Source organism: Myxocyprinus asiaticus, chromosome 11 (genome assembly GCF_019703515.2).
Source record: "Myxocyprinus asiaticus isolate MX2 ecotype Aquarium Trade chromosome 11, UBuf_Myxa_2, whole genome shotgun sequence".
Taxonomy (NCBI): Eukaryota; Metazoa; Chordata; class Actinopteri; order Cypriniformes; family Catostomidae; genus Myxocyprinus; species Myxocyprinus asiaticus.
This window is the reverse complement of record NC_059354.1, coordinates 50,288,322-50,300,187: the sequence shown is the minus strand read 5'-3', so window position 1 is coordinate 50,300,187 and position 11,866 is coordinate 50,288,322. Positions and strand designations below refer to the sequence as shown.

Here is an 11,866-nt window from a genome sequence, read left to right as displayed (position 1 = left end):
ATACCAAAAGTTCTAGTGTGAAAACACCCTAAATGATAGATATGCAACTGTTTCAAAATATACATCCAACCAGTGTGATGATATGTGATATCAGAAGCACTCTCACCTGCAGTGCTACTGTTGTTGGTCATGTTGAAGATGGATCTCCGTGAGTCGACCAGCAGTCTGTAGTATCCCGCAGTCAGACATGCCAGATTCATCGCATCACTGGATTCCATTATAAGAGTGATGGGCTGTAGAAACAACCATATTTCCAGTAGAGATCCATAAATAATCAGTTAATAACTAGTGATAGACCGATATATCGGCCAGGCCGATTAATCGGATGATATTTGGCCATTATCGGCCGATAAAAGTGTTCACTTGGCCAAATTAACAGAAGGGTAAACATTCAGTTGTGTCAGTTCGCTTCACTTTAGAAATGTTTTCCATATCTGATTCGCTGTTGTTCAATTGTATTACATTTACCAGCATTTATATCGGCCATCCTGCTCTCTAGATATCGGCATCGGCCATTGAAAAACCCATTTCCACTGGCTGCTCTTAATAATGCCATGAGTCATGAGGCTATGTGTTAGTGATTTTTACCACAGGTAAGGGGTATTATATGGGCCTTAAACTCCTTAACCATGGTAAAATCACTGTAACACAAAGCCTTAAAGGGATAGTTCATCCAAAAATAAACATTTTCTCATCATTTACTCACCCTCATGCCATCCCAGATGTGTATGACTTTCTTTCTTCTGCAGAACACAAATGAAGATTTTTTGCTCTGTAGGTCCTTAAAATGCAAGTGTCACAACCGAGAGGAGAACGTAAGATTACGTACGTATAATGTCAATGCGAATATGTCACACGAGAGTCCGCTTGGACTCCACCCTCTCGTGAAGCTTACCGGAAGCACTGGATTATAGTTAAAAAGTACTTAAATATTGATCTTTTTGCACCAAAAGTGATTGTGTCGCTTTAGAAAACATTAGTTTAGCCGCTGGAGTCGTATGGATGATGTTTATGCTGACTGTCTGTGATTTTTGGAGCTTCAAAGTTCTGATCACCATCCACTTGCATTTTAAGGACCTACTGAGCTGAGATATTCTTCTGTTTTTCTTCAAATGTGTTCAGCTGAAGAAAGAAAGTCACATACACCTGGGATATCATGAGGGTGAGTACATGATGAGAGAATTTTCATCTATACTATTAAGTGGACTATTGCTTTTTTTTTTTAAGTGCCAACAACAACGTCATAAAAGACGTCATAAATATTCAATATATAGATAAATGAATTCATAATGAATATAGGAATTTGCATTGTCATTAGTTTCAAGACAATAAGCACATTCACAACAATTCTCATTCCACCCATAATGGAAAACACATCGTGGCTGCATGTGTTGTACTGTATTTAATTTATGCTGATGTAAAAATAGTAGTATTTTTTACAATATATACAGTACTGTGCAAAAGTCTTAGGCACATAAGATGCTTCACAAAAACATTTATCTTAAGATGGTTATTTATATCTTCAGCTTTAGTGTGTCAACAGGAAATATAAATGTTAGACTCACAAACATTACTTTTGCAAATAGAAAAGATTAGAATAGAAGAACAGGGAGCCCTGCAACAGATGTCATGGCCCCCACAGAGCCCCCCACTGAACATCGTGTCATTCTGAGATTACATAAAGAGACAGAAGCAACTGAGACAGCCGAAATAGATAGAAGAACTGTGGAGAATTCTCCAAGAAGCTTGGAACATCCTATCTGCCAACAACCAAGAAAAACTGTGTCCAGGTGTGTCTAGGAGAATTGGGGCTGTTTTAAAGGCAAAGGTGGCCACACTGAATATTGATTTAGCTTTTTTGTGTTTACTGGACTTTGTATGACATTAAGTGATAAATGAAAACTATCTATGTCATTATTTTTGAAGATATCCTCACTATGCAACATTTTTCACAAGTGCCTAAAACTTTTGCACAGTACTGTATATAATATAGTGAAACATTTCTACAAAAAAATCAACTTAAACATCTAGACCAGGGTCAGAAACTAACAGGGGCTTTGTGGCTAAAATAAAAAAATTGTAATAAAAATACGCCGCCAAAATCCTAAATGTGGTGGCAAAAAAATGCCCTCATAATAAATTCCTCTATGTTTTATTTATAACATAAGATATACTTATTTCTTAAAGGAATATTCCAGGCTCAATACAAGTTACTCAATAGACAGCAATTGTGGCATAATTGTTGATTACCACAAAAAAATATTTCTTCTTTAAAAAACAAAAAAAGCACAAATCTGTGTTCCAGTGAGACACTTACAATGGAAGTCAATGGGGTCAATTTTTGGAGGTTTAAAGGCAGAAATGTGAAGTATATAATTTTATAAAAACACTTACATTAATTCTTCTGTTAAAACTGGTGTATTATTTGAGGTGTTAAGTTGTATAAATCATCATATTTGCAGTCGTTTTTGAGTATGAGGGTTTACGGCGATATATCGCCATGGCAACGAAGTTGTAAAATTGGCTATAACTTTCCACAGATGTGGTTAGTAAGTGATTTTATGACAGTAAAATCATGTTAACACACATATTGTTTATGTCTTGTGTCTAAACTTTTGAAACAGTGAGTATTTTAATGTTTACAGATTGACCCCATTGACTTCCATTGTAAGTGTCTCACTGGAACAAATAGTGTTTTTTTTTTTTTTTAAGATTTGTGCTTTTTTAAAAGAGGGACAAGTCGAAATACATCATTATGCACCATATGCTGTCGACTGAGCTTAACTTGGATTGAACCCGGAATGTATTCTAGGCCTAGATATACAGTACGTGTTCTTGGATAAAACCATTATTTTGAGAGTTTATGTTAATAAATTGGTTAAAGTGAAGTATTTCGCATTATTTTTTTATATGATTAGAAAACATATTCTGTCACAAAGGTAAAAAAAAAAAAAAAAGCCCCTGAAAATCAATCCAGGGGGCTACTATTGCCCCTTAATGAAAAGGTTAACTTATGACACTGGTCTGGACGCAGTACTGTAATGAGAATTTCACCCAGAAAATGCACTTAACTGTCATGAAAATAACGTCGCAATCTGAAAAATATGCTTTATTGCACCTTTACATCCAAGACGTGAAGCTCCACTCGTACGTTCTTTTCGTCCTCGGTGTACATCTCGATTCGGTTCACATGGCTGAAGTCGGCGAGCAGGGCCACCAGGTTCGTCTTGGTGTTGATCACATGACTGATGCCGTACCGTGGCCCCACGAGCAGTGTGACCTCGGAGTGTTTTTCACCTTGCTGTCAATTCACAGCACACAAAAAAATAATGCAACAACTAATGTACGTCAACAAGGTTTATCTTTTCAAAATAAGGGAATGTTAATAATGTGGGGAGTACACAATAGTTCTTGTGTTCGCACTTACAACTAATATTGACTTGAACACTCGTCCTCCATACAGTCTGAGATCACTCAGATATTTCAGGTAGTGCACCTTCGCCTGCAACGCCGTCAGCTTCAACAAAAAGCAAAAATCCCACCAGAATTAGAGAACAGAAAGTGTAAATCACACAAATAGAGTTCTAGTTCTTATTTTGGAGCATGCAGCTCTAAGAAAAACAAGTGAGCTGAAGTTACGAGGATTTAAAAATATCCCAGCGTTAAACACTCAACAAAACAACGCAGTATACAATAATGCCATTCCACAATGAGTGTTTCTCACGAATCCTGTCAAGAAAATGACCTAGTCTTATTTTACTCCAAAAATACATATATAAAAAACACAAGAAATTATGTTTACTATATATATATATATATATGCTAAAAATAACTTCTTAATCTTTGTCTTGTTCTAGAATAAAAATATCTAAACATCCTATAAGCAAGATCAATTTACCTGAGAAACATAATTGTATATTAAGACTTTTTAACAGATAATATGTCTTATTATTATGTTATTCAAGTGTCTTATTCTCACACCTTTAATTTTTTTTTTTTAAAGTGTATATTAAACATAAGCCTGACTAAACTTCTGCAATTTTGCTTCTCAGTTAATTTTTAAAACTTGATTTTTGGGGTCCGGGTATCTCAGTGCTGACTATCTCCCCTGGAGTCGCGAGTTTGAATCCAGAGCATGCCGAGTGACTCCAGCCAGGTCTCCTAAGCAACCAAATTGGCCCGGTTGCTAGGGAGGGTAGAGTCACATGGGGTAACCTCCTCATGGTCACGATTAGTTGTTCTCGCTCTCAATGGGGTGTGTGGTAAGTTGTGTGTGGATCGTGGAGAGTAGCATGAGCCTCCACATGCTGTGAGTCTCCGCGGTGTCATGCACAACGAGTCACGTGATAAGATGCGCGGATTGACGGTCTCAGACGTGGAGGCAACTGAGACTTGTCCTCCGCCACCCGGATTGAGGCGAGTCACTACGCCAATACAAGCACTTGGAGCGCATTGGGAATTGGGCATTCCAAATTGGGGAGAAAAGTAAAAATATATATTTTATATAGAGCCTTTTCTGGATGCAAAAAACAATTGCAGTGTAAAATGCTATATGACATCTTTGCAGTGCCGATTTTTTTACTAAATAAACTTTGCAACATGTAAGCTTATCTTTTGCTTTACATTCTACTTATTATTACAGTACTGCTTAATGGCAATGCAATTTTTCATTTTCCTTTTCATTACCATAAACAGGTTTTTCATAAATCCTGATGTGTGCGTGGAATATTGGGTACGCACATTTCAATGCCCATTTTGTGCGTACGCAGCGTTTATAAATCAGGCCGCAGGACTTTTTCTTGACACTGAATTTAATGCACTACAGCAATAAACCACAAGTGGACACGTCACAGTAAATTTCACCAAGGGTAAGGGCTGTTGTATAATACACATTGTGGGATCTGAATTGACAAATTGCAACTCAAACTCTCAAATAAGAAGGTTTTGAATTTCACTTTCGCATGCACATCAGACTACATATGTTTTTTCACCTTCTTTCCAGGCGGCACCAGATTCTGGTTAGTTTTCAGGATGTGTGTGAGCGCCTTCTTGATATTCTTCTCTTTCATGCTGGACAGCACTGCAGGTGGCAAAAACTGCGCCAGACCCCACTCCTTCCTTTAAAAAGACAGTGGGGTTTAAGTGTATTTGGGGGAAAATTAAATGCTTTTAATCATTTCTTCTTGTTATTTAGAAGAATAGTTCAGCAAAAATGAAAATTCTGTCATCCTGTCATGATGTATGATGCAGAGCACTAAAAAAAATATCAAAACGGGGGTCTAGGTAGCTAAGCAACTAATGGGCCCGGTTGCTAGGGTGGGTAGAGTCACATGGGGTAACCTCCTCATGGTCGCTATAATGTGGTTCTCGCTCTCAGTGGGGCGTGTGGTGAGTTGTGCATGGATGCCGCGGAGAATAGCGTGAAGCCTCCACACGTGCTACGTCTCCGCGGTAACGCGCTCAACAAGCCACGTGATAAGATGCGCGGAAACGGTCTCAGACGCAGCTGAGATTCGTCCTCCGCCACCCGGATTGAGGCGAGTCACTACGCCACCACAAGCACTTGGAGCGCATTGGGAATTGGGCGTTCCAAATTGGGGAGAAAAGGACCACAAAAGCACCATGAAAATATTCCATGTGACTTCTGTCTTCTAAAGTATGTTTTCAAAAGACGGAATAAAGCGCACAAGTAAAATGGACTATTTTCATGATACTTCTGTTGTGCTCTTTTGTCCTCTTTTGGAGCCTGCAGTAAAAATTATACTTTCATTGAATTACATACTTTCACACAATTCTATAATTTCATTGCATGTAAAACAAAAGCTCAGACATTCTGCCAAACATCTCCCTTTTTGTGTTTCACTGAAAAAAATAAATAAATATCAGCATACAAGTTTGGAACAAACTCAGAGAATTTCCATTTTATATGTTGTAATAAAAGCTAAATACATAAAGTGTGGTCGATCTGACAGAAGAGCAAGGACAACACTCACTCAATGTATTTAAGAGAGACTTTCTGTGTTTGTTTGGTGCTGAGCGTCAGGATGTACATCTGTAGAGCCGCCAGACGAAGTGCCATGTCGTATTTCAGCTCCGAGCCGAAACGCTCCTGCACCACATCTTTACAGCTCTGCACTCACATGAACATGAGGAGGAAAAGACAGAAAGCTGTTGTTTTCAATCCATAACCTCCTATTGGCAAATATTCCCATTCAGTGACACTGTGCATAAGATAACATAAAGCAAGGCTAATGGTAGAAATGTCCCAAACGCTAGGGATTTTGCATACTTTTTTTTTATTACGGTGGATACTATATATTGCACTGCTATCAGCAGGTAGCTTTACATTATTTACATGTGAGAGCACTATAGAAACGTGGAGTAATGTGAAAACATAGAGCAGGACGTGTCCAAAACAAGTCAATACGAGTAAAACCATTTAGTTGCTAAACAACATCTGAGCTATCTGTAAAGTTGGAACTATGGGTTGTGTTATATTTACTGTTTTGAGCCTTTTGCTTTTAACTTAAGTCTTACATAGTATGAGGCTGTTTTTGTACTGTTTGTCAAACTTATCTTATGATTTGCCTTAATGAAGCTCCAAATACATAAATGTCAAGATATATAACGAATATAATCAAAAAGTATTGAAATAAATACATAGCTAAATCTATAACAAATTTTGTAAGGAATATAATAAAAACAATGTTGAGGTGTTTACAATGGAAGTCAATGGGGTCAATCTGTAAACATTAAAATACTCACTGTTTCAAAAGTATAGACACAAGACATAAATAATATGTGTGTTAACGTGATTTTACTGTGATTAAATCACTTACTAAACACATCTGTGGAAAGTTATAGACTATTTCACAACTTTGTTGCCATGACGACACACCGCCGTAAACCCTAAAACCGTAAAATGACTGTAAAAACAACGATTTAAGCAACTTTTTAGTACTAACAGAAGAATTAATGTAAGTGCTTTAATAAAATTATAAGCTTCACATTTCTGTCTTTAAACCTCCAAAAATTAACTCCATTGACTTCCATTGTAAGTGTCTCACTGGAACCTCCATTTTTGCTTTTTAATTATTTTTTTATTTTTTTAAAGGAGGGACAAGTCCAAATTTTTCTTTTTTTTTTTTTTTTTTTTTGTGGTAATCAACACTATTCCTTGATTGCTGTCGATTGAGCTTAACTTGTATTGAACCTAGAATATCCCTTAAAAAATAGCAACATTTTTAGCTTTATCGCCGAGCCCTAATCCGAAAACTGTTATACACAGTTGTGCTCAAAAGTTTGCATACCCTTTGTGAATTGGTAATATATGTACCATTTTTAAAGAAAACATGAGTGAGCAGGCAAAACACATTTCTTTTATTTCTTATGGGATTCATATTCAACTGCAGGTTATAACAGAATGACTCAATCATAAAACAAAACATGGCAACGAAGAAAAAAATGAAATGACCCCTGTTCAAAAGTCTGCATACCCTTAGTTCTTAATACTGTGTATTGCCCCCTTTAGCATCAATGACAGCATGCAGTCTTTTGTAATAGTTGTCTATGAGGCCCCAAATTCTTGCAGGTGGTATAGCTGCCCATTCGTCTTGGCAAAATGCCTCCAGGTCATGCAAAGTCTTTGGTCATCTTGCATGAACCGCACGTTTGAGATCTCCCCAGAGTGGCTCGATGATATTAAGGTCAGGAGACTGTGATGGCCACTCCAGAACCTTCACCTTTTTCTGCTGTAACCACTGGAGGGTCAACTTGGCCTTGTGCTTAGGGTCATTGTCGTGCTGGAAAGTCCAAGAGCGTCCCATGCGCAGCTTTCGTGCAGAAGAATGCAAATTGTCTGGCTAGTATTTTCTGATAACATGCTGCATTCATCTTGCCATCAATTTTCACAAGATTCCCCGTGCCTTTAGAGCTCACACACCCCCAAAACATCAGTGAGCCACCACCATGCTTCACAGTGGGGATGGTATTCTTTTCACTATAGGCCTTGTTGACCCCTCTCCAAACATAGCACTTATGGTTGTGACCATAAAGCTCTATTTTGGTCTCGTCACTCCAAATTACAGTGTGCCAGAAGCTGTGAGGCGTGTCAAGGTGTTGTCGGGCATATTGTAAGCGGGCTTTTTTGTGGCATTGGCGCAGTAAAGGCTTCTTTCTGGCAACTCGACCATGCAGCTCATTTTTGTTCAAGTATCGTCGTATTGTGCTCCTTGAAACAACCACACCGTCTTTTTCCAGAGCAGCCTGTATTTCTTCTGAGGTTACCTGTGGGTTTTTCTTTGTATCCTGAACAATTCTTCTGGCAGTTGTGGCTGAAATCTTTCTTGGTCTACCTGACCTTGGCTTGGTATCAAGAGATCCCCGAATTTTCCACTTCTTAATAAGTGATTGAACGGGTCGCTAAAGACCCGAGGCGTGTAATAATGTTTGGCGAAACACTCCTGCATTTAAGGGTTAAATGTGAAAATACTGCACATTTTACCTGAACGTAGAGGTAATCAAACGCAACAGCATCTCTCCTCAGCAGATCAACGGGATCTTTAGGAAGAAAACTGATGCGGAAATAGCATTTCATCTTATGTAAACCCGGCCTCTGAGTGACCTAAAAGAAAAACAGGTGAAATCATTAATATGTCATGTGATTATTATGGTTCATGCACCAGCTAACACTTGCCAAGTACATTCAAAATATAGATGTACTGTGATGTTTGTACAAAATACCAGTGGTCAATTTATATGCTTGAATATGTGCAATATCATTGTCATTAGACTAGCTGCAGCACTTGTGCAGTAGGTACCAGACCAAAATGACCCTTATCGCCACGTGTACCGCCGCGGTAAATCTGCAAACGTGAGAAAATCTGGTGGCTGCAAAATCAGGAAACGCTGTCCTGCAGCGAAGGACATCAGCAGCGTAACAAACCTGCATCAGCATCTCCTGCTCGTGCAGCAGCATTAGTTTGGTTCCAGATCCCTCCGTTTTGTGTTCCAGCAGGAGAGAGAAGTGCTCGATGCTTTTGATCGACAGCTTCTCTTGCAGTGTCAGAATCACATCCTATCAAACACAAGACGTTTGTTGAAATAATGCTCCCTCAGATTGAAAAGAGGCTCTTCAGCCACTTCCAAGCAAATACAAAACATTGTAATACCTATTGAATAACGACAAAAGGCTGGTAAATACTGACCTTCTGTTCTAAAATACTTTGAAATACCTTGATGGAGGTGTTGCAGTCAAACTTAAAGGATTTAGTTTGTCCATTTTCAAGATACACCTTCAACACGTTTGGCATAAAGAGTAGAGAATTATCTTTCACAGTTTCCTGCAGATTAAAAAATCATCATCAGTATCAGTCTTTTTTCTGACATCTCCAGAGCTGCATGAATAATGGACTGAAGCGACGCATGAAACGAATAATTTTCATCTCTGAAATGATCCGTTAGTGGGTCACATCCCTTTAATAAAACCAGCACTAACACATTTGCCTGCTGCATGCTTTAACCTTAAATTTAGACACTTTTTAAAATATTTAAAATGGGACTTTCATTAACATAGGCTAATTTGTTATGTTAATTAATTTATTGTCATTATTAAACTGTTAACATCAGCTGGTTGTGAAAATATTTAGAAAACAATTAATATTGCCTAATTGTGGGACATGACATTAAGGTAAAATGTTAATACTGTGGTCTGTAATAAAATAAAATAAAACACATTTTTAAACAAAATTAAATAAAAACAAAACAAAACAAAATAATTTCACTAAGAAATACATCACATTACAAAAGTAAACTTAAAATGTTAATGTTGTGGTCTGTTATATAATAAAATAAAATAAAAACAAAACAAATAAAATAAAATAAAAACAAATAAAAACAAAACAAAACAAATAAAATAAAATAAAAACAAATAAAATAATTTCACTAAGAAATATATCACATTACAAAAGTAAACTTAAAATGTTAATGTTGTGGTCTGTTATATAATAAAATAAAATAAAAACAAAACAAATAAAATAAAATAAAATAAAAACAAAACAAAACAAAACAAAACAAATAAAAACAAAACAAAACAAAACAAATAAAATAAAATAAAATAAAATAAAAACAAATAAAATAAAATAATTTCACTAAGAAATATATCACATTACAAAAGTAAACTTAAAATGTTAATGTTGTGGTCTGTTATATAATAAAATAAAATAAAATAAAATAAAATAAAATAAAATAAAATAAAATAATTTCACTAAGAAATACATCACATTACAAAAGTAAACTTAAAATGTTAATGTTGTGGTCTGTTATATAATAAAATAAAATAAAATAAAATAAAAACAAATAAAATAAAATAAAATAAAATAAAATAAAAACAAATAAAATAAAATAATTTCACTAAGAAATGTATCACATTACAAAAGTAAACTTAAAATGTTAATGTTGTGGTCTGTTATATAATAAAATAAAATAAAATAAAATAAAATAAAATAAAAACAAATAAAATAAAATAAAATAAAATAGAATAAAAACAAAACAAATAAAATAAAATAATTTCACTAAGAAATATATCATATTACAAAAGTAAACTTAAAATGTTAATGTTGTGGTCTGTTATATAATAAAATAAAATAAAATAAAATAAAATAAAATAATTTCACTAAGAAATACATCACATTACAAAAGTAAACTTAAAATGTTAATGTTGTGGTCTGTTATATAATAAAATAAAATAAAATAAAATAAAATAAAATAAAATAAAATAAAATAATTTCACTAAGAAATACATCACATTACAAAAGTAAACTTAAAATGTTAATGTTGTGGTCTGTTATATAATAAAATAAAATAAAATAAAATAAAATAAAATAAAATAAAAACAAAATAAAATAAAATAAAATAAAATAGAATAAAAACAAAACAAATAAAATAAAATAATTTCACTAAGAAATATATCATATTACAAAAGTAAACTTAAAATGTTAATGTTGTGGTCTGTTATATAATAAAATAAAATAAAATAAAATAAAATAAAATAAAAACAAAACAAATAAAATAAAAACAAAATAAAAATAAAATAACATAAAATAAAAACAAATAAAATAAAATAATTTCACTAAGAAATACATCACATTACAAAAGTAAACTTAAAATGTTAATGTTGTGGTCTGTTATCAAATAAAATGAAATAAAATAAAAATGAAATAAAAACAAAACAAAACAAATAAAATAAAATAATTACACTAAGAAATACGCCACATTACAAAAGTAAGATGGGCTGTGAACTTTAAAATTATAATGTTAATGTTGTGGTCTGTTATATAATAAAATAAAATAAAATAAAAATGAAATAAAAACAAAACAAATAAAATAAAATAATTTCACTAAGAAATACATCACATTACAAAAGTAAACTTAAAATGTTAATGTTGTGGTCTGTAATAAAATAAAACAAAATTGTAAACAAAATTAAATAAAAAACAAAAATTTAATTCAAATGATATAAAAACAAAACAAAATATTTTCACTTAGAAATATGTCACATTACAAAATAAAACAGGTTGTGAATGGTGTTTCATGTTGACTTAAAAACTTAGAGAGACATAAGCTTATTTACATCTCTGTAAATACTGTGACATCGGACATGCTTTCCCAACAGTCCATTACAAAGCAAAATTATAGTGTCGTTTTCCACTTACCGGTACTTGTCCGTTAATAATGACTTCCTCTGCGAAGCGTACTTTGACTGGATTGGACTTCAACTTGGCCTTTTTAGCTGCACTGATGAAGGCAGATTTGGGCGACTGGGCGTGGACGGGAATAACACACACAAAAGCACTAACATTATTCAGAA

General features: G+C 34.4%; 1 protein-coding gene across 1 annotated transcript in view; it reads right to left on the bottom strand.

The window, feature by feature from the left end:
- The window catches only part of LOC127448219 (FERM and PDZ domain-containing protein 4-like), a 68,785-nt gene that overhangs the window by 7,867 nt on the left and 49,052 nt on the right, over positions 1-11,866 (bottom strand). The window contains exons 6-14 of the mRNA XM_051710593.1: positions 11,712-11,816; positions 9,234-9,341; positions 8,945-9,076; positions 8,504-8,623; positions 5,994-6,130; positions 4,992-5,118; positions 3,428-3,517; positions 3,119-3,301; positions 107-233 (exon numbers count right to left, since the gene is read on the bottom strand). Of these exons, the coding sequence (XP_051566553.1) occupies positions 107-233; positions 3,119-3,301; positions 3,428-3,517; positions 4,992-5,118; positions 5,994-6,130; positions 8,504-8,623; positions 8,945-9,076; positions 9,234-9,341; positions 11,712-11,816 (1,129 nt within the window). The remainder of the gene's footprint in view (positions 1-106; positions 234-3,118; positions 3,302-3,427; positions 3,518-4,991; positions 5,119-5,993; positions 6,131-8,503; positions 8,624-8,944; positions 9,077-9,233; positions 9,342-11,711; positions 11,817-11,866) is intronic.